The sequence below is a fragment of the Bubalus kerabau genome, chromosome 19 (genome assembly GCF_029407905.1).
Source record: "Bubalus kerabau isolate K-KA32 ecotype Philippines breed swamp buffalo chromosome 19, PCC_UOA_SB_1v2, whole genome shotgun sequence".
Classification (NCBI taxonomy): Eukaryota; Metazoa; Chordata; class Mammalia; order Artiodactyla; family Bovidae; genus Bubalus; species Bubalus kerabau.
Genome location: NC_073642.1, coordinates 46,039,957 through 46,063,949, shown reverse-complemented (window position 1 = coordinate 46,063,949; position 23,993 = coordinate 46,039,957). Strand labels below are relative to the sequence as shown.

Genomic DNA, 23,993 nt, shown 5'->3' with positions numbered 1-23,993 from the left:
CTTAAAAATACTGGTTCTTATTGAGTATAGATTAAATGTGTTCCTCAACTACTGAAGATCAATAATGCTAATCATTTTACTATAGTTAAAACCTCCAATGGTACTTGGAATTCAAGTTCAGGAATGAATGAGGAATTGTAAAAAAGACGGCTTCAGTTACTACAGTCAGAGCAAGTTTTGAAACCAGAGTTTTAGTTTGTGATTTATTAATTATGCCATACAAGCTATAGTTTAAATTTCTGGCTATTAAGTTCCTTAAGCCAAAGAAACGTGGATCCCTCAACAAAGATGAATAAAAACTACCATGTGAAGGTGGTGAACATTAATTTAACAGTGTGCACGTACCGAAGACTTAATACTCTAAATTCGAGGTAAAAAAGACAGGATGCGATTATTTTCCAAAAGCATTGGTTTTATTTATACAGACAGAGTCCTAACCATTTCAGTGGCAGCAAGAGTGGGAGAAGTTCCTTTTTCAATCGAGGGGCCCCCAAAATGTTGGTTACCAAACACACAGGCAAGTGGCGTCACGGATTTGGTAAACTAACTACAGTGTCTAGTCTCTCTCTGCTAGAGCAACAAGGTGAGCGTCAATCTCTGCTTCTGTAAGAATCCTGGAAGGCAAAGGGAAAAAAACCCCACAACTATTTACTTTTTGAAAACCTTTTATTATGCAAAATAAACACACACACACAAAAGCAGGATAGCAATGACCTCTCGTGTACCTATCACCCAAGTTGATAGGTTGATACCCACCTGATTCCTGATTTAGGAAGATGCCCTGGAGGAGGGCATGGCAACCCACTCCAGTGTTCTTGCCTGGAGAATCCCATGGACAGTAGGAGCTTTGCGGGCTACAGTCCACAGGGTTGCACAGACACAACTGAAGTGACTTTGTGTGCATGCAAGTAGTTTATACAGTTGTTTATGCTTATTATTTAAATACTTACTATTATTTATATATATAAATATATATATTCTATTTATTATTTAAATACTATCACAATTTATAAATGATACAAGAGTTTTCTGAAGACATAGGCTCTTTGGTTTCTTATTTATTTAACTAGTAGATGAAAATAAAGATTTTAAAGGTTATAGAAGGGTCTCAGAATAGAACACAAGAACTAATTGGAGGTCCTTTAGAGAAATTGCTCCCGCTGGAATTTTACTGCTTTAAAAAAAAAGAAAGAAAGAAAGAAAGAAAAAAGGCAACCTTTTCCTCCAGGGGATAAACGGGAATTCAATTATGTTTTTTAAAAAAGTTCTATAAGTTTTTCTTAAATCTTTCAAGTTTATATCACTTACCCGAAGGCAACAAAAAGGACAAGCTAGAAAAATGTACTAAGGAAGCTCTGAAAGGTCTGGTTAAGCTTAGTTTACTACTTTTGTTCCCCAGCCCTAACCTTGACATGTGTTTTTTTAATTCTGACCTAAGACTAAATACGTAACAGTTAACATGCCTTCCAGCAGCTTCCTTGCATCTGTGATTTAACAGAAACATTCTCTATTCACAAGAGTATCAGGTTCATGGTAAAAGTCTGCTGGGAGGATTAAGTGAGCTGATAACATGTTAAGCACCCAGTACAGATCTGACTCATGGAAGCTGTGAGTAAGAACAGACAAGCATCCAGTCCAGCATCAGATATTCAATTAGCTGTATACAAAATCTGGGGGTTTCAAAGATACCCAGATAGGGTCTGATGTACATCAGTATTTCATATTGTTCTTCAAAGTTCCATTTAAATAACCACTAAATAGTCAAAGCTCCATCTGAAAACTACTAGTTTGGAGCTGAATTTCTATTGGCCTTAAGCTAAAAAAAGAAAAACTCTTATACTTACTTTACTCCTTATATAAAAGAGGTTATTATATATCACCTCTGGTATTAGGTATAAAATAAATAAAATGAGAAAAAAAGCAGTTATGTCTGTTTTAAGGAGACATCCAATAAGTTTTAAAACAGACCCCTGAGGACCTTGCTGGTGGTCCAGAGGTTAAGAATCCCCCTTGCAATGCACGGGGACGCGGGTCCAATCCCTGATGGGGGAACTAAATCCCACAGGCTGTGGAGCAACTAAGCCTGTGCACTGCAACTACTGAGCCTGTGAGCTCCGGAGCCCACACACAAACACAGTGTGCAACAAGGATGCCGTGTGCTGCAACCAAGATCCGACGCAGTTGAACAAACAGTAAAATAAACGACAATAACAACAAAACCAGATCTCTCAAGTGCTAGGGAGAAACCTAACTCTCATTCAAAAAAGTGTTTCTTCAAGTTACAGGACAAATGAACCAACACACCTCCGCCTTTCTACACTAGAATTTATCACTTGGCAAACTTCTTTAAGTACCTAGCCAACAATATATCTCACCTGAATTTAGGATTTTCGACTGTAACTACTCCAACTTCTATTTCTGAAGGTTTGAAATCAATTGATAGAACAGTAGACAGGCATGTAATCGCAGTCTGAAAAAAAGTATCAATATTTAAAATAATATAGAATTTTTCAGAGATTCCAAGATTTTTCTCATCCTATTCTTACTCAACTCATGAATTAACCACAAGCTATTCATTTTTCAGGTGGTAGTTCAACATCCACACAGATTGCTTAATTCTAAGATGTTGCCTGCCAATAACAAGAAACTTGTTTATACCAAGTTGAGATATAAATGAAAGGCGTCTCACAAGAAAAACAGGGTGATTAAGACAAAACAGTCTGTTTACCTGATGATCACTACATGCCAGACAATACGCTCAGTACTTGGAGTGAGACGTGGAGAGGATAAAGATAAATACAGCCTTCTTTTAAGGAATTTACAGTGATAACACTTTAAGAATGTTTTAAGTGGCTTTGTACGTGATGTGATTAATTAATTTACATAACTATGAATTGCCATTAAAAAAAAATACCTTAAGAGACATTTAAACAGTACCTCCCACATAAGAATGAGATTCACATTTCCTGTTAGTATATGATAATACTGCCAACCAACCAAAGTATTAGATGATAATTTTTCCTTTCTTGTTTATCAGAATTATGTTAGTCTTCAGAATTGCTGTATCCCAGACCTTCTTTTCAACAATTTACTAAAATTTTGTTTTTAACTTCTTGGCAATAAATAAGCTTTAGTCTAAGGTTGTTACTAAGTACTTGTATAAGAATTTTGGCTTGTCCTGTCAATTTAAAACTTTCCAATCATAACCAACAATCCCCTCAAGAATACTGCTTAATGCTGACTCTAGGCATTCCAGTTATAATTTCTCTGTCAAGTCCTCCTGTGAGCATACTATTTTACTATGAAGATATCTGCTTCCCTGAAAACTTGGTGTGTGACTGCTTTTCTTTTAGGACCGTAAGAGCAACATTACTGACTCAACTTTCTCACTTCTGCTTCCAGTTAGCTTAAGTCTAATTTAAATCGCAGCCATGCAGGTTTTCAGCCTGGTCTTGACTTGACTCTCAGTTATATTTTCCCATTTTATGTGTTTTGCTGAAAGCAGTCTCAAATACAGTATGAGACAGAGAATTAGATGAATAAAGCAGTCCTCACTGTTCCCATGTGACACCAATTTTACTATTAACCTGACAAACTTGGATATCATGAATATTCCAGGAATAGCTTATAAAGATTGTCAATTATGCAACGATCTTCATTATTCTAAATAGCATTAAAAAAAAGGTCAGCTCCTTTCAGTTAACTTACTTCCACTGTCTGTTCAAAGGTCCAATCAAATTTCTTCTTTACTTTTTTTTCAAGGAAGCTGGTTGACTCAGTTTGTTTAACTCCTGCTGCAGTTGCTTTAAACCCACAGTAGTAACCTGCAGGATCACACTTGTACACCTGAGGGCCTTGTTCTTCATCTATACCAATTAAAATCATACCTAAACAGAAAGAAAGACCCTCATTAAATATCTTAAACCTTCATACAACCAGATTTCATCTTATCTTGGTGTTGTCACATATCAATTAATTACTCTAGCTATTTTAGGATATATGCTGCTACTGTTAAGTCGCTTCAATCGTGTCTGACTCTGTGCGACCCCAGAGATGGCAGCCCACCAGGCTCTGCCGTCCCTGGGATTCTCCAGGCAAGAACACTGGAGTAGGTTGCCATTTCCTTCTCCAACGTTAGGATACATACATATATGTAATTCCTGAGAACAGGTTTTTTAATGGGTGACAGTAAGTGCTCAATAAATGTGGAAATTAAATGATGTTATATAGAAAAGGCAACTCATGAAAGCAAAGAAAATCAAGTTAGCCAATTTCAGAATTCTTTAAAAAATTTTTTAAAAAACGTTTTGCTTTAAGAAAACTAGTAACAATGACATGATCCTCTACATAGAAAACCCTAAAGACTCCACCAGAAAATTACTAGAACTAATCAATGACTATAGTAAAGTTGCAGGATATAAAATCAACACACAGAAATCCCTTGCATTCCTATACACTAATAATGAGAAAACAGAAAGAGAAATTAAGGAAACAATTCCATTCACCATTGCAACGCAAAGAATAAAATACTTAGGAATATATCTACCTAAAGAAACTAAAGACCTATATATAGAAAACTATAAAACACTGGTTAAAGAAATCAAAGAGGACACTAACAGATGGAGAAATATACCATGTTCATGGATTGGAAGAATCAATATAGTGAAAATGAGTATACTACCCAAAGCAATTTATAGATTCAATGCAATCCCTATCAAGCTACCAACAGTATTCTTCACAGAGCTAGAACAAATAATTTCACAATTTGTATGGAAATACAAAAAACCTCGAATAGCCAAAGCTATCTTGAGAAAGAAGAACGGAACTGGAGGAATCAACCTACCTGACTTCAGGCTCTACTACAAAGCCACAGTCATCAAGACAGTATGGTACTGGCACAAAGACAGAAACATAGATCAATGGAACAAAATAGAAAGCCCAGAGATAAATCCACACACATATGGACACCTTATCTTTGACAAAGGAGGCAAGAATATACAATGGATTAAAGACAATCTCTTTAACAAGTGGTGCTGGGAAATCTGGTCAACCACTTGTAAAAGAATGAAACTAGAACACTTTCTAACACCATACACAAAAATAAACTCAAAATGGATTAAAGATCTCAACGTAAGACCAGAAACTATAAAACTCCTAGAGGAGAACATAGGCAAAACACTCTCTGACATACATCACAGCAGGATCCTCTATGACCCACCTCCCAGAATATTGGAAATAAAAGCAAAAATAAACAAATGGGACCTAATTAACCTTAAAAGCTTCTGCACATCAAAGGAAACTATTAGCAAGGTGAAAAGACAGCCTTCAGAATGGGAAAAAATAATAGCAAATGAAGCAACTGACAAACAACTAATCTCGAAAATATACAAGCAACTCCTACAGCTCAACTCCAGAAAAATAAATGACCCAATCCAAAAATGGGCCAAAGAACTAAATAGACATTTCTCCAAAGAAGACATACAGATGGCTAACAAACACATGAAAAGATGCTCAACATCACTCATTATCAGAGAAATGCAAATCAAAACCACTATGAGGTACCATTTCACACCAGTCAGAATGGCTGCAATCCAAAAGTCTACAAGTAATAAATGCTGGAGAGGGTGTGGAGAAAAGGGAACCCTCTTCCACTGTTGGTGGGAATGCAAACTAGTACAGCCACTATGGAGAACAGTGTGGAGATTCCTTAAAAAACTGGAAATAGAACTGCCTTATGATCCAGCAATCCCACTGCTGGGCATACACACTGAGGAAACCAGAAGGGAAAGAGACACGTGTACCCCAGTGTTCATCGCAGCACTGTTTATAATAGCCAGGACATGGAAGCAACCTAGATGTCCATCAGCAGATGATGGATAAGAAAGCTGTGGTACATATACACAATGGAGTATTACTCAGCCATTAAAAAGAATACATTTGAATCAGTTCTAATGAAGTGGATGAAACTGGAGCCTATTATACAGAGTGAAGTAAGCCAGAAAGAAAAACACCCATACAGTATATTAATGCATATATATGGAATTTAGAAAGATGGTAACAATAACCCTGTGTACGAGACAGCAAAAGAGACACTGATGTATAGAACAGTCTTATGGACTCTGTGGGAGAGGGAGAGGGTGGGAAGATTTGGGAGAATGGCATTGAAACATGTAAAATATCATGTATGAAACGAGTTGCCAGTCCAGGTTCGATGCACGATACTGGATGCTTGGGGCTGGTGCACTGGGACAACCCAAAGGGATGGTATGGGGAGGGAGGAGCGTTCAGGATGGGGAACACATGTATACCTGTGGCGGATTCATTTTGATGTTTGGCAAAACTAATACAATTATGTAAAGTTTAAAAATAAAATAAAATAAAGAAAACCAGTAACAAAACATAGTTTATCTCCACAGATAAATTAGGTAATAAATCTCCACTTTGCAAAAGGTTTTATCACAGAGTTTTAAAAGGTCTAAATGATCACAAATGTAACATACAAACAGTTTTATAATCCCTGCTATTACCTAAAGCATGTTCCTCTGAACCCCAACCCCTCAAGATGTTAACTGGTCAGATAAATTTGGAAAATAGAATTTTCACATATTATTTTTAGAAAATATACAGAAGCATATTAAGTGTTCTAAAATCTTCTGCTGTAAGCTGATCTACTTTACCTCAGTAGTTCTTAAATTTATTTGACCATAGAATACTTTTTTTTTTTTTAATTTAGGAACTACCTATTAAGGTTCCAGAGAACTGAAAGTGTATGGAACTCACCTTGGGAATGCTGGCACTAAGTGAAATAAACCTAGGGACTAGTTGCTCACCTCTATCTATAACGCCCGTCTTTGTTACTGTTGATATATATTCCTGTACTAGTCAGTATAAACCAAATTCTAAATTCTGTACACATAACATATTAAATGTTATTATAATGACATACAATTAAGATAAACACCACCGCCAAACTTCTCTCTACTCAGCAGAACAGGTAACAAAGAAGGGCTTAACCCCATCTGAACCTTTTTAATATAGTGTCTTATGTTATCCATAACATTTCTTGACATTTTATACTTGACATACAATAGAAAATACCAAGGACACCATAAAAGAGATACCCAATTACTACCTGGGGGGCAGGGTAGTTAACACTTCCTTACTCCAGATGAGCAGGGTTTAACACATGATAAGGAACGTAAGGGCAATCAAGGCAAAAGGAACACACACAAAGAGACACAATGGGTCAGGACACACCCAGGAATGACAGAAAGATCCATGTATTACAGCAGCTTCAGGACAGAGAAATGCAGCACAAGAAAGAGGCAACTTGGGAATAAACTGTAAGGGACCCTGCACATCATATTAACAACAAAACAACAAACTCTAGGATGACAACTCAGGTAGCAATATGGAACAGTCTAAGAAAGAGTAAGAAGGGAGAAAGGTGGTAAAATAGGTGGCAAAGGCAAGAGACGATGGAAAAGTGACACAGGTGGAAGGGCCAGATATTCTGCAGTAAAGCTTGATAGTCTGACTAAATAGAAGACCAGGGAAGGTGAGGTGGGGGTAGGAAAAAAGTTGAGGACGAGAGTAGGAAAACAGCAATGATTTCAAGTTTGAAGTATCTGTGGGACATGAAGGAAGAGACTGGGATAAAGCTAATGAGGGAGTGACTAACATATAGATGAGACAGTAAAATAAAGCCATGAAATCAGATGAGATTACCCAGACAAAACAAAGAGGACAGAACGACCAAGGAGAGAAACCTGATGAACAACATATAAGGGACCCGTAGACGAGGATAAACTAAGGAAAGTGAGGAGGCAGAGGAGAAGAGTATCACTGAAGAAATCAAGGGAGACTTTTTTAGTAATAGATCAATCATTACACTGACTGCTTTAATTCTCATAAATAAATGACATGCTGTCTGAAACAGACATGTTGAATTTTCCAGGCTAACTTATTCCATTAAGTTTAAATCAATAAATCTTACTTCTCTCCCAATAAAATTTTACTTGTTTTTTAAAAGAAGAAATTTATTCTTCTTTATATGACTATAAAGTATATAAAATATAAAGTATATGAATCACAGGCATACGTGTGTGAGCCTGAATCTTTAGGGTGGTCAAAAGAAACAACTACAATGTTAAGATGCCTAATTTAGGCATTTTCACTCAACTAGTAATCTAGAGTTGCAGTGCAATCTCCACTACAAAAGCCTAATAGTGTCTCATGTTTAAAGGTAGTGCCTAAAAGACTGCTGTGAATCCTATCCTTCCAACACCCATTTATTATAAAGATTTTTCTCACCTTTCATGATTTTCCAAACCACATGTTCAAAACCCAAGTCTTACTGAAACAACTTTCTTAATGTATGTTCTCTAAAAAACAATCTGAATTCATTAATTATTTGGGAGACTTCTTTGCATACTTACAACAACCAAGAGGCCTCATTTCAGCATTCTGTGTGTAGACCTGAGAAATATCAGCGATTCTTTTACACAGCATGTCCACGGGAATTTCGTAACCATACTTGTATTTCCAATTAGCTGCCTCATAGCGTGCCCTCTGTACCTGGGATCTACTGTCAGCTTAGAGCATAAGAAACAAAGGTTTATTTCGTTAGAAGGAAAGCATGAACCTCAAAGCCAGGTAACTGTCCCAACATATGCATGTATCTCATTATGACTTAAGGAAAGCAGAAGTGGTCCACAATGGTTTTTTCTCCCACCAACATACAGTGAATGACTCAGCAATAAGTATGTGACAAGGAAAAAAATGTAAAAGATGAAGTTCTATACATAGATAGCTCTGCTCTTTTATGCTGAACTCTTCTTCATCAGCCATCACAATAATTTCTAAAAGTGTCTAATAATCTCCCAAAGAGCAAGGTATAAGGAGAAAGAATAAGGTTTCTCTCCACCTTTTTGTAGACTTGAATGTTCCCTTGATTTCAGAAAAGAGAAACCCAAAGTTATTTTCACAATTGTCACCTACTTCTAACCAGTGTCACTATCACCGGGTTTGAGATATGCTGACTTATGTCCCCTTAAATCATGAACCATATCATAGATGAAATAAATTACTAAACCATTTCACAGATGAAATCAATCATTTTTGAGAGGGGCCTCGCTCAGTTTCCCTGACAGCAGCATAGATATCTAATTCTATTAAACTTATGGTTTCAAAAAAGCACACAATACTCCGAAGACTGATACTAGCCTTGGAAGACTGCAAATCAGATATGCAGGGACGCCTTTTAAAATTAAAAATAATGTGAAGAAAATAACAAATCTAAGTAAGTATCAGCCAGTCACCTGTCATTCCTGTCATCACACAGCCAATGTTTTCAGTTATCTTGAATAAGTGAGTCACTGTGCTGGAATCCAGTAATTTGTCCTAAAGAACAAATCAAGATAATTAAAAAAAAAAAAAAAAAAAAATCACAGGTCTCTGTGTAGTGATAAAAAAACATGGAATTATAACAATGAACTATAAATGTCTTCTGTTCATTTTACAGTTAAAACCAATAAAAAATGGAGGTGTGGGCGGGCACTACTCTGTTTTCCTTTTTAAGATGATATGTTTTCTGTGGGCAAGAACTTTAGCTCACCAAAGTGTGTTCTGAGGTACCTGAACACAAAAGACCTAGAAATGCCATTGTGCTTATAGAAATAACATTAACATATACAGATAATAATATACCCTTGTAGAAACTCATGAGACCTTCTTACATTGCATTCTGCAACAACTGCCTATCTGGGCAGTACTACTTACAGGCACTTTCTTCTGTGTGACAATTACTGCACAGTCTTTCCCTCTGACAGCTACTGATGTAAGGCCACCCTGGTTAATAGCCTTAAAAGCATATTCTGGAAAATAGAACAGATTTTTTAAAATGTGAAATAAATGATCATAGATCCATGCAATTCAGTAATAAACAGTCATTAAAAATAAACAGCTTGATTAACATGGAATGCCATCTGAGATATGCAAAATCAAAATAATAATGATAATAATAAACCATGATTAAACCAACTATATTTCTTTTCATTTTGATCATTTTCATCAGGAGCAAACACTAAATTTCCAATAAACAATTTTTATCATATCAAATCTTTATCAAGATTTATCATTAAAAAAAAATCTGCTTTATAGCCATTATTCCTACCATGTCTGGTTTTCCTGGGTAAAATTTAGGTGCTCTACATTTTCTCAAAATTTATTATTTCTGTTAACTTTTGGTCAATAACTAATTGATTGTATGCAGCTTTAATTGTTGTTACTCTGTCTTTTTTACCCTCTCTACCAAGGTGAAAATTTCTGGATCATGTTGTTTGCAACTTTCACATTACCTACACTATTGGATTCTTTAGTTTATCTATAACAACTACAGCTTGTGCACTTCTCTAGTTGCTGTCAAACCACTCCCACGTTAAAACAGCTGATCAAAGTGATTTATAAAAACAAACTACTTTGGTACCATATGGTTTAGCTGAGACTGCCTATGGACAGCAGAATTACAGATGAGACTATCCCTTTCAATGTTATTTATTTCTGTAATATTTAAACTTAATAAAAACATTTTTTAATCAGGAAAACTGCAACAAAATTTAATATATGCTCACTGTAGAAAATACAGAGGAAATATAGAAGAAAAAAAAGCACTCACTACTCCATCTGTTATTTACATCTGACACATAATAAATCCTTTCAAAATTCTGTCAAGTATTACTCTGCACACCAGGTCTGAGGCCTGGTCTCATTTGGTTCAAAAAGCCACTGGTGATGAGGCTCATCTAAGGAAGATATTACCTATGACACCAAAGAACTTCCTTTAATAGGAGCTGTGATAAAAATCCTTTATCAAATTATAATAACTTGTTTTTACCATCTCATTATACTACAAATAATTTCTAAAATATGTTTCATAATGCTTCTCAGTTCTGTTTCTCATATGATCAATAAAGCCTGTACCAGATCAATCCTCCAGATAAACTATAAACTCTAGCCAAAACAATAACTAGCCCAAAGATACCAGAGAGAGGCCAAAAGTACACAGATTCTAGAGAGGGAGTCCGTGCCTGAAGAAGGGAATGGAGTGGGGTCAATATCCCATTTTCATGACTTACAGCTTGCCTGCAGGCCCTAGTCTGGGCTAAACACCCACAGAAAATTCAGTCCTTTTGACCTGAAGAGCTAGAGAACAGCTTGGGGGAGTAATCACAGCTGCTGGAGAAGGAGAGAGAGGAAGGAGAGAGGGAGATCCTCAATGTCTTTATTGCCCAAATCTCTGGCTGATTCCATAACCACACATAACAAAAGACAGACTCCAAGCATCTTAGCTAGGATAAAAGAATTAAGGTGAGATTTAAACTGCCATCAATTAACTGCCGCTTAGAAGGAGGAACATAACAAAATACAGTCTTTACAACCCAACATTTACAAATGCCCAGGATATAATCCAGAATTGCTCAACATACTAAAAAAGAAAACAAAACATAGTTAAATGTGATCTACTTATAGGAGACCAACCCTGAGATGATCCAGATGTTGTATTAGCAGGCAAAGTTATTAAAACTATGTTCAGTGACATAATAAAAATATTCAAGATGAAGAAAGAAATTTCAGTAAAATACAAAAGAACCAAGTAGAAATCACAAAACTAAAAAATGTAATTTAAAATTAAAAAATTCACCAAATGGACTTAACTGCAGAATGGAGATAATATAGCAGAGAGTATGAAAAATGAACCAAAGTATACTTTTTGTTTTTTGCCTTGCTACATGACAATGTGGGGTCCAGTTCCTGGACTAGGGATAGAATCCGTGCCCCTGCAGTGGAAGCACGGAGTCCTAGCCAGTGGTCCACTGAGAAAACAGGTTTAAAAATACAAGTCTGCAGATTAATATCAACAGGTATAAGTGTGTTAACTGGAGAGGAAAGAATGAGACCCAAAACAGAAACAAAAATTTGAGAAATAATGGTTAAAATGTTCCAAATTTGGCAGAAGACATAAAATTCCATATTGAAGATCCAGCAAACTCCAAGCAGGATAAATAAAAAGGTCCTGACTCGTTACAGTCAAATTCCTGAAAATCAAAAGCAGAGAAAACATTGAAAACAGAGAAAAAGAAAAGATTATATACAAGAGAACAATTATTTAAATTCCATGGATTTCACCTGAAGATAGTGGAACATCCTTAAATTGTGGAAAGAAAAACCATCAATTCAGAATTCTATTTTCAACAAAAACATCCTTCAAGAATGAAAGTAAAACAGACACTTTCAGATCTGCAACAAAAATGCTAAAAGAAGTTCTCTGGGCTGAAGGAAAATAGTACCAAGAGAAAACTCCAATCTTTAGAAATAAGAAACATCAAAAAATGGTAAATATCTGGATAAATATAAAAGATTTATTTTATTCTCTTTAATTCTTTAAAAATACATAACAAAAATTATAACATATATGGAGTTTGTAAAATATGGAGATGTATTACTTACAGAAGGAAAGGGAGTAAGTTGACTTACAATGTTTTAAGGCTTGTACATTTTTTGTGAAATGATAAACATTAACTCTAGGAAAGATGGAAAGAAGTTAAGCATAAATATTATAATCTTAAAACAAGACTAAAAAATGCTAAGATGTAGCCAAAAGGCTAATAGATTAAAATGAAATTCCAAAAACTGTTCAAATAATCAAAAAGAAGGCAAGGGAGGAGGTACTGAGGAAAAAACAAGCAAACAAAACAGAGACAAACAGAAATAAATAAAATGATAAGTTAAAATCTAGCCATGTCAAAAAGAGAAATCTAACCATGTTAACAATTGCATTAAATGTTAATAGATGAAATACTCCAATGAAAAGCATAAACTGTCAGAACGGATAAAAAAGCAAGACTCAAATATATGCTGACAACCGGAGACACACTTTACAAAACAGATGAGAAAAAGTCGATTAGCTTGGGCTGGAGTGGGCACACGGGAAACGGATGGTCCTGTAAAGTGCTAGAAACCTTGTATTTTGGAAATTTTTTAAATTTGAAAATTTAAAACCATACTTCTAAATAATCCATAGGTCAAAGAAGTAATCACAAAGGAAATTTTAAAATATTTTGAATTGAGTAGTAATGGTAAAATATAACAAAACTTGCAGAATGCAGCTCAAAGTGTTCAGAAGGAATTTTACCACTATGGTGGTCGGATCCTAAGGTGGCCTCCCCTCAACAATACCTGCCTCCTGGTGTTCACATCTCTGTGTAATCCCCTCTCCTGAGCAGTTAGTATCTCTAACTCCCTTCTAACTGAATACACCAAAGGTGATGGGATGGCACCTTCCTGATTACATTATATAAGACTATCTTGCTAGCAGACTCACTCTAGACCTTCTTCCTGCTGGACTGCTAAGTGGCTGCGTGGCAAGAACCACTGGTGGCCTCTGGTGAAGTCAGTCAGTCAGAAAGCGGCTAGGGCCCCCAGTTCTACACTACAAACCTAAGTTTCTACTTTAAGAAGCTAAAAAGGCAAAATAAAACCAAATTAGAAAAAAGAAATAATAAAGATCAGAAATCAATGAAACAGACATAAAAGAGGACATGAGCAAAGTCAAAAATTGATTGTTTGAAAAATACCAATAAAATTATAAACCCTTTGGTATACTGAAAAACAGTCCCCAAATGATATCCATGTACTAATTCCTAGAACCTGCAAACATTACCATGTATAGCTCCTTTCCCCCCAAAAAACTCTCTGCACATGTGATTAAGTTAATCTTGAGATGGGGAGATTATTCTGGTGGTCTCTAAATGCATTCCTATGTATCCTTATTAAGAGAGACAGATGGAAATTTTACACACAGAGAGAAGAAGGTGCTATGAAGGAGAAGCAGAGAGATTTGCAAATGCTGGTCTTGAAGAACAGAGGGATGGAGCAGGAGCCACAAGCCAAGAAATGCTGGTAGCCTCTTGAAGTGGACAAGACGAGGGAAGCATTCTTCCCTAGAGCCTCCAGAGACAGAATGGCCCTGCTTGAGACTCTGATCTTGGTCCAATGATACAGATTTTAGACTTCTGGCTTCCACAACTGTAAGAGAATAAATTTCTGTTGTTTTAAGCAACCAGGTTTGTAGTAATTTGTTATAGCAGCCACAGGAAACTAATACAAACCTCTAGCCATAGTAATCTAGAAAATGAGAGCATACAAATGACCAGTTATCAGTAATAAAATGATTATCACTATAGATATTACAGAGATAAATATTAGGAACAACCTTTTCTATACAGATGTATATCTGGGTCTAATAACTGAGTCACTATCCTTGATCTCACTTAATTTCAGTACATTTTCAATTGCCAGCTGTTACTACCTGATTGTTCAGAACACAATTTTGGCCTAAAAAATACTCCCATCTATGGGTGTTATTGTTTAGTTACTAAGTCATGTCTGACTCTTTTGCAGCCCCATGGACTTGTAGCCTGCCAGACTCCTCTGTTCATGGTATTTCCCAAGCAAGAATACTGGAGTGGGTTGCCACTTCCTTCTCCAGGGGATCGTCCCGACCCAGGGATTGAACCAGCATCTCCTGTACTGGGAGGCAGATTCTTTATCACTGAGCCATATGGGAAGCCTGTCTATGGATATGGAGGGCTACTAGTTTGCCATTTTTACCATCTCTCCTCTTACAATGTGCTTTTTGCTTCTTCAAGTCCTCTCTGGACTGCGCTATCACTCTTATTTCCACCTAGCCTGTTCTTCCCCTCAAATGTCCTCCATTTCCCATGGATACTTTCTCTGATTGTCCTAGAAGGGATTCTTCAACCCTTTCTCTGAATTCCCATAGCATTTCCTATTTCACTAGTAATTTTAGCATTTTCAACTGTGTTATTTCCCCCTCCACCACCAGACTGGATAGTCAAAGAAAGTAGGAACCAAGGAGCTTTAAAATTACATTTGCAACCAGTAGACACTAAGTCAAAGGTTGGCCATGGATCCAATCCAGCTTACTCAAATTGGTTTAGAATACACAGTTTTCTAGGAAAATTTTAATTAACTAAAAGTTTGATAAAAGCAGGATTATTTTTTTGTAGAAAAAAAATTCTGGTATCATTTGACCCTCATAGAGACTGTCCAGCAGAGCAAAAGCCATTTAGGGCTGACATGTGTTCTGCAGTTTGTCACAGTTCCCATCACTCCTCCTCTGTCTCACCAGCTGGTTTCACTCATGTGCATTACTTACCTGTTCTGCTTAAATAATGCAAAACATAAGAAGCCATCAAGGAAAAGAACTACGGCTCTCACCACATATTAAAATTTGCTCCCACAAAATATAAAAAATATTTTTACATATAAAAAATGTTTCTCAACAGAGAATGTACCTATGAATCAGCAAAGATCCATTAAAGGGGTCCTAGTCCTCTCTCCCTCTCTATATAGACTACTGCTGTCCAACAGAACTTTCTGTGACGAAGGCACTGTTCTATATTTGCAAAATCCAGTATAATAGGCAATAACCACGTGTGACTACTGAGCACCTGAAATATGGCTAGTGCATCTGAGAAACTGAATTTTTAAAGTTCTTAGTTAAGAATATCATCCCTGGACTTGCCTGGTGGTCTAGAAGTTGAGACTCCACACTTCCACAATAGGGGGCTCAGGTTCGATCCCTGGCTAGGAAACTAGGATCCCATGAGATGCGGCCCCCCCCCCCCCAATTACTGCTATTTATCTCCTACTTTTCTGTCTCCTTCACTGCTTCCATCTCTTTAGCTGGCTCCTTAAATACTGGTATCCCCAAGGATTCTATCACTTCTCCCTATCACTGGGTGATTTTCCTATATAATCACTACTAACTGTCATCTTTAGCTCTGAATTTATTATTTGTAAATGCTCATTTCTCCCAACTCTTGGGCTTCCCAGGCGGTGCAGTGGTGAAGAATTTGCCCTGCCAATGCAGGAGACGCGGGTATGATCTCTGGGTCGGGAAGATCCTCTGGAGAAGGACATGGCAACCCACTTCAGTATTCTTGCCTGGGAAATGTCATGGTCAGAGGAGCCTGGTGGGCTGCAGTCCATGGGGTCACAAACAGTCAGACTGAGCATGCACGCAGTTATCTCTGCAAACATGCTTCTTATAGTTATCTCAGATTACTAACCACTCAAGTTTTCAAGCTACAAACCTGGGTACCATTCCTGACTCTTCACTTTCCTCTTATCAGAGAAATGTCCACTCTTGTATGTAGGATTTGCTTTAAAATACTCCAGCAGAGAGGGCTAAGTGTTTGAGATTGACAAATGACAACTGAGATAGACAAATGCAGTCATCAAAGCTGGGTTATGAATACATGTGTCACTGTACTATTCTATCTACTTTTCTTTGCATGGATTACTGGAACAACCCTTCCAAAATGGTCTTCCTGTCATCTGTCCCTTTCTACTCTTAACTCTAATTCTATACCCAACTCTTCTGCTATCTTACTTAATAATCTTGTTCTTAACGATTTTTACTGGCTATGTCCAAAAGTCCAAACTATAGCATGACATCCAAATCTTTTCAAAATTTTGCTACAATCTTTTTCCAGTTGTCACTGTCTGCTCCAGCCACACCTGACTGACCAATACACAGGTCTCCCTAAGTTTCCTTATCTAATCTTCATGTAGATCGATTTATCTCCCTAAGGAAACATTCCTGGCTCTATCTGTCAGTGTCACTTCCTAAAGTACCCTTCTCTGTGCCAATATTTTGGTACTTACCATGTGGCATTACAGTGTAATTTTCAGTAAGATTTTGTGTAAATGAATCCCCATTATAACACTACCACCAGCATAAAATAAGCTGTAAAGACACACACTGTACAGCACAGGGAATATAGCCAATATTTCATAATAACTATAAATGGGGTATAACGTTTAAAAGTTGTGAATTACTATGTTGAACACCTGAAATTTATATAATATTGTACATCAACTATACAATTTAAATTAAAAAAAAATAACACCACCATAAAATATAGTAATTTCCATAAAAATTTCTATAAAAAATTCTACAGTAATTTCTATATTATAGTAATTTCTATAGTAATTTCTATAATTTCTAGATTCAAGTAAAGAATCTAGACAGTAATTAAAAAGAAACACTGGTAGGGTAAAAGTAATATCACAGTTTACAGCAGAGGAGAGCATGAAGGCCAATTAAAACACAGAAGTTTATAGGCAGTATTTAAAAGGCATATTTAGTTTTGAGTCAGAATTCAGATGTCAGAAACAGTAATTAAACACTTTATTTCCATCACTAAAAATTTTGCTTTTTGGATAAATTTCAGAAACTTACAAAACTAGTAAACACTGTTATGTTAACCTCCATAATCTGTTTTTGAATGTCCAAGATTATGCAAGAAAAGAACTGATAGCCCATTTCTTATTTTTTAAATACAAAAAATTATAATGGATTGTAGTTCATCTCAAGTCCTCAATTTCTTAATCTTTAATTTAAATACATAATAAGTTACCAGTATGTGTGTGTGTATATATATATATATTAGGTTATATACATATATGTATCTCTATCTTAGGTTGAACCACATGAGAAAGCCAGTATTACAGGTAAAAAGCAGTCAAACACCAGCAGGTTCAGAGGGCTCAATCTAACAACAAACCGTTACGTTAGAATGAAAACTGCATCCTTGATTATAAATAAAATAGTTAATAAACAGTTGTCTGTATATAGAGACCTCTTTCCATAGTAATCTCTCTCATACACTTTGCTTCCTTCCCTGCAATTTTTCCCAACACTTTCCAACTTTTCCAGGACTGATTTGTATAACACTAGGAAAAAACAAGGGCTAAATATAAAAGGTACTGGGACAACATGTTCAGGACAAGCACACAATGCCCGACAGTGGCTCACAACAGGAGCTGCTCGTGTGATGCTAGCGACAGCAGAGATGCACATCCCATTTATGGGTACTCATTGCGAAGCATCTACAGGTGATTCTGAAATTCTGATAATTAAAGGAATGTAAGTCAAGATTTCTTCACCCATAATTTTGTCTAAAACGCTGTACTGAGATGGAAACTAAATTTTTGGTGGCGATCATGATGTAGTATGTTGTATACACAAACTTATATAATGTTATAAGCCAATGTTACCTCAATAAAAAACAAATCTAAACTTAAATTTAAAAAAAGAACACAGCCTCCTTGTGATTTTCAGCCTGTGTGACCCTAAGCCTACCAGACTTCTAACTTACAAAACTGGGAGAAAATAAATAGATGTTGCTTTTGAACTGTGGTGTTGGAGAAGACTCTTGAGAGTCCCTTGGACTGCAAGGAGATCCAACCAGTCCATTCTGAAGGAGATCAGCCCTGGGATTTCTTTGGAAGGAATGATGCTAAAGCTGAAACTCCAGTACTTTGGCCACCTCATGCGAAGAACTGACTCACTGGAAAAGACTCTGATGCTGGGAGGGATTGGGGGCAGGAGGAGAAGGGGACGACAGAGGATGAGATGGCTGGATGGCATCACTGACTTGATGGACATGAGTCTGGGTGAACTCTGGGAGTTGGTGATGGACAGGGAGGCCTGGCGTGCTGCGATTCATGGGGTCGCAAAGAGTCGGATACGACTGAGCAACTGAACTGAACTGAAAAACAAACAAAAACCTGTGCGAAATTCTGGAAAATACTTTTCCCCACATAAACACTGGCTGGAAAAATATGGCTCCTACATTCTTTGAAGTTTGGTTATCAAAAAAATAAGAGGTGTTCTACTGGGACAAGGCAGGTATTCTGCATGATATCTCAACATCCAATTTGAATGCTGTACAACTAGAATCTTATCGTTAAGATTTTTTTTTGAAACTGCCATTCTGTCTTTCCCTAACCTTTAAACTTAAGCAGGAAGTGCTTCTCATTTCACAGTGCCTCTTAATATTACATTCCTCAAAACGGTGATTTTTCAAGCAGGTGGGGTCATTAAAAATATTGGTGGTGTGTGTGTGGGGAGGAGCATGTGTGTGGCGGGGGGGCAGATATGAGGTTGAAAACATAGCAGAGTTTGATCCCATGACTTTTTTGTATACTTTTAGTATGTGGAAAATTCTGAAAGAGATGGGAATACGAGACCACCTGACCTGCCTCTTGAGAAACCTGTATGCAGGTCAGGAAGCAGGTCAGGTTAGAACTGGCCATAGAACAACAGACTGGTTCCAAATAGGAAAAGGAGTACGTCAAGGCTATATATTGTCACCCTGCTTATTTAACTTATAGGCAGAGTACATCATGAGAAACGCTGGGCTGGATGAAGCACAAGCTGGAATCAAGATTGCCGGGAGAAATATCAATAACCTCAGATATGCAGATGACACCACCCTTATGGCAGAAAGTGAAGAACCAAAGTGTCTCTTGATGAAAGTGAAAGAGAGTGAAAAAGTTGGCTTAAAGCTCAACATTCAGAAAACTAAGATCATGGCATCCAGTCCCATCATTTCATGGTAAATAGATGGGGAAACAGTGGAAACAGTGTCAGACTTTATTTTCTGGGGCTCCAAAATCACTGCAGATGGTGATTGCAGCTATGAAATTAAAAGAGGCTTACTCCTTCAAAGGAAAGTTATGACCAACTTAGACAGCATATAAAACAGCAGGGACATTACTTTGTCAACAAAGGTCTGTCTAGTCAAGGCTACGGTTTTTCCAGTAGTCATGTATGGATGTGAGAGTTGGACTATAAAGAAAGCTTAGTGCCGAAGAATTGATGCTTTTGAACTGTGGTGTTGGAGAAGACTCCTGAGAGTCCCTTGGACTGCAAGGAGATCCAACCAGTCCATCCTAAAGGAGGTCAGTCCTGGGTGTTCATTGGTAGGACTGAAGCTGAAATTCCAATACTTTGGCCACCTGATGCAAAGAGCTGAAGACTCTTGCGAGTCCCTTGGACTGCAAGGAGATCCAACCAGTCCATCCTAAAGGAGATCAGTCCTGGGTGTTCATTGGTAGGACTGAAGCTGAAACTCCAGTACTTTGGCCACCTGATACAAAGAGCTGACTCAATGGAAAAGACCCTTAAGTTGGGAAAGATTGAGGGCAGGAGGAGAAGGGGACGACGGAGGATGAGATGATTGGATGGCATCCCCGACTTAATGGATATGGGTTTGGGTGGACTCCGGGAGTTGATGATGGACAGGGAGCCCTGGCGTGCTGTGGTTCATGGGGTTGCAAAGAGTCGGACACAACTGAGCGACTGAACTGAACTGAATATGTATGTATTACGAATATATATATACACATATATATGTATGTATGTATACATGTACACATTCAATTTCAAATCTGATCCAAGGAGGGTATGACAAGTCTGGGTTGAGAAACACTACTTTAAAACAAGAATTCTTATGGTTATTGTTATTTTTTGGCTGCACTGAGTCTGGGTTATGGCACGTGGGGTCTTCTATCTTCGTTGTGGCACACAGGTTCTTTTAGTTGAGGCGTGCAGACTCTTAGTTGCGGTATGTGGGATGTAGTTCCTTGACCAGGGATTGAACCCAGGCCCCTAGCACTGGGAACATGGGAGTCTAAGCTACTGAATCACCAGGGAAGTCCCCAAAACAAGAATTTCTTTTTTTTTTTTAAACAGCAAAAGAGGCAAACAGTAAGTAAGTAAGTGGATTTACTTGTGAAACTCCTGAGGTGAAAAAACTTCCATTTTTATCAGCCATGTTTCTGTGAGGGATTTTAACAGCATTCCTCACAGAAACATTTACTGACTGCTTATTAATACTATGTGACAGACACTAAGTACTTTACATCTATAGGTAAATGGGATTATATTTTACATACGTAGTATATGTAAAATTCTATACTTCCTCTAGTTGGTGTGGAGTTAGGACTCCCCAGGAATCCTGGCTTCAAAACACATTATCACTTTCTAGATTAGAAAACCATCCTCTCCAGTCTGTCTCTACCAGTCCGCTTCTTTTCCGTTTCTTATCAGCATGCTCCCTTCTCAGGAACAACCAGGCAGCGCTCACTTCACCTGGGAGGCAAATTCAAGTGACTGCTCCCATCTCTCTTGCCAGACACCCAGGAAAAAGGCAGAAGACAGGGGCTCTAGAGTAGCCAGGCTTATGGACCTATTTCCCCACTGATAACATATGAAATTCCTGAAGCTGGATTTCAAACCCAAATACTCTTTATATAGCTCTACAGTTTACACACACACACCCTCTTGAACACATTAAAAGAAAATTTTCAACAATTATTAAAGTGTACAGGTAAAAATAAAAAATTTCCCTACTCCTTGAGAACAAACACCATCAACAGTTTGTTTATAATTAATATTAGAACTTTAAATTTATATCTGTATTTTTTAAATGTATCAACTTTAGACCACATTTATCTTTTGAATCTCAACTATAGAAGATGAGGAACATCTTTAATCCCTTCCACTAACCTTTCCATTCCCTTGTCATCTCCTATTTTTCTTCTACTATTTTTCCATTGTCACCATTAACAATTTGCACTCTGTCTTACATGTTTTGTCTTTGGCAGATTCTAAAGTTTAGAAACTAACAAATAATATTCACAACACTGTGACAATGTATGTATATTTCATTAGAGAATCAAGCATGGATGGACCCTAAAAGAAACAGTCCATGTCTACACAGCTACTATCTGACAGACCACACACACACATACACACACACACACAAAAGGCCAAAGAATCAAACAAAAAAATAACATTTACTGAGAACTTAATATTGTGCTAAGCACTATACATATATTACTTTATTTAATCCTCAAAACCACCACAAAAGAGAGGAATTATTAGGCCAACTATGAAAACAGAAACTAAGGCTAAAGTTGTATCACTTGCCCAGGTGAGGACTATCTATGAAGCAGAGCAGGAATTTGAATCCAGTTATGGCTCCAGGGCCTGAACTCTTCACCAGGGCCTGAACTCTTCACCACCGTACTGCTTAATCATACTATTCTTTCACTTTCCCTTTCCTGAGGCTGCTGCTGCTAAGTCACTTCAGTCATGTCCGACTCTGTGCGACCCCATAAACAGCAGCCCACCAGGCTCCCCTGTCCCTGGGATTCTCCAGGCAAGAACACTGGAGTGGGTTGCCATTTCCTTCTCCAAAGCATGAAAGTGAAAAGTCAAAGTGAAGTCGCTCAGTCGTGTCCGACTCTTCGCACCCCATGGACTGCAGCCTACCAGGCTCCTCCGTCCATGGGATTTTCCAGGCAAGAGTACTGGAGTGGGGTGCCATCGCCTTTTCCATTCCCTTTCCTAGCAATGCCTACTCAGTGCCCTGAGTAGCAGAGGGAGTTAGCCACAAAGACAAAGCTTAGGGAGTTAACTAATAACAGAGCTTAAGGTTATTCTGTCTAGATAGTTAACCTGTTCTGAATTGCATGCTCTATTCCAAGTCTTTTTAAACTATTAAAATTACACTATATTCAGCCTTTCAACTCACCAAATCTGGGAAGCATTAAAGCCTATTGCTGGACTTTATAGTATACAAAAGTCTAGTTTAAGTGACTTTCCCTGTTTGCATATAAAAACTATGAAATAGAACATTCAAAGCACAGCCAATACAGAAGTCTTTAAAACTCAGGGATGAAACTTTTAAAATGAAACTTCCTTGAAGATACAGTTATCATCTCAGATCATATTTTTCAACGGGATGAGTTAAAAGGGTTAGTGAATTACCCTATATGATGTTGTTTCTTGCTACATTATATCCAGTATATAGCCATAAAGTAGTCTAGTTTCATTCCAAGTTATCTTTATTCCTAACATTTACACTGTGAAGAGAACCTCATTTAAAGGCCAACTCCCTCCTTATGATTTCCAAGCACAGATGATCACTGACCTCACCAAGGCACTGGGGTGCTAAATTCACTCAAAAAGAAAACCATCACCGGCCAGTTGTAAACCAGGTTCTCCTAATACTGACTTCTCCAATCACAGCCTAAACCCTGACACCTTTTTGATCTACCAAAATGTACTGCTATACTGAATAACGGTAACTACTTTAGGGTTTATCTCCAGTGAAGCTGTTCTTCAGGAAACAGCTAGTTCACTATACCTCACCTACAATTCAGAACCAACTTTTAAATTACAGTAGCACCCAATCAGACGTGGGTTAAGACAGGATGTTAGTTTCAAGAGCCGCTCTAGAGCTGACGGCCACTCATCCCGTCTACCAGTTTTCCACAGATGTCCTGAACTCCAGTAATTTGTTATTTGGCGCTTTTTATCCATTTGTTTACGTATGTCACTCCCTTTAAGCCGTGAGCTTCAGTATAAGTGAGCGTGTGACATCTTTGCGTCCCCTAGGACCAGCACAACGTCTGACACACAGAGGTTCTGAAAGTCTACGTGTAATTAACCACAGGACCAGGAAGTCTATACTGCAAAGGAAAACGAAGAGAAAACGTTTTCACTAGAAGGTTAAGGAATCAATTACCCTTTAGATGACTACAGACGTTGGGCCCATTCAGGCTAAACAGCCCTACCTTCCTGTAACTCTTTATAGTGACCAGGCAATTCGGCCGCTTGCCCCGGACAGCCCGAGACCTTCTGCCTTCAGGCTCCCATCCAAGCCTGCGGATAGCGCTGGGAACATCAAGGGACCTCCATATGGACTCGGCCCTCTTCTAGTCCCAGCTTCGGCCACGCTTCAGCCCAGGACTAAACTCCGGCGGCGTCTTCCTGCTGCAGGCCGTACCATGACAGAGCAATTCGAGTGGACCAAAGGCAAACGCGATTCACTCACCTACTTGGTAGAGCCGTCCCTCGGGAGAAAAAATGGTAATGTGCCGGTCAAAACCAGCGCTGGAACCTCGGGACATGGTGCACCACTAATTCCAAGCACAATCTCGGGCCCCGTAGCTCCCGCACCAGCCGTACAAGCCCCTCCGGAAGTTGCTACGACTGTTTCCGGGGCATCGGCTGGCTTCTTCCGCTCTTGCGCACCGAAGTTAAGACC

The 23,993-nt window shown here is 37.9% G+C and overlaps 1 protein-coding gene across 2 annotated transcripts; it reads right to left on the bottom strand.

Moving 5' to 3' along the window:
- Window positions 1-391: 391 nt before the first annotated feature.
- Window positions 392-23,988, bottom strand: PSMA6 (proteasome 20S subunit alpha 6). 2 transcript variants are annotated; one of them, XM_055555480.1, is made up of 7 exons: window positions 23,781-23,987; window positions 9,781-9,875; window positions 9,321-9,402; window positions 8,439-8,594; window positions 3,709-3,887; window positions 2,376-2,470; window positions 392-614 (listed from the first exon to the last, which is right to left on the bottom strand). In XM_055555480.1, the coding sequence occupies exons 1-7, from the start codon at window positions 23,854-23,856 to the stop codon at window positions 557-559; spliced, it is 741 nt and encodes a 246-aa protein (XP_055411455.1). In that variant the 5' UTR covers window positions 23,857-23,987; the 3' UTR covers window positions 392-556. The 2 variants fall into 2 exon arrangements, with proteins under 2 accessions (XP_055411455.1, XP_055411456.1); XM_055555481.1 differs by lacking the exon at window positions 2,376-2,470 and having other exon boundaries at window positions 23,781-23,988.
- Window positions 23,989-23,993: the final 5 nt, after the last annotated feature.

Excerpts from the sequence above, each read along its gene's own strand:
- PSMA6 (XM_055555480.1), bottom strand. The coding sequence starts at position 23,856 with ATGTCCCGAGGTTCCAGCGCTGGTTTTGACCGGCACATTACCATTTTT. Across the intron at positions 3,888-8,438 it reads AATGAGGCCTCTTGGTTGTT|GTATGATTTTAATTGGTATA; the intron begins GTAAGTATGCAA and ends CTTTCTGTTTAG. Across the intron at positions 2,471-3,708 it reads CCTTTGAACAGACAGTGGAA|ACTGCGATTACATGCCTGTC; the intron begins GTAAGTTAACTG and ends ACTTTTTTTCAG.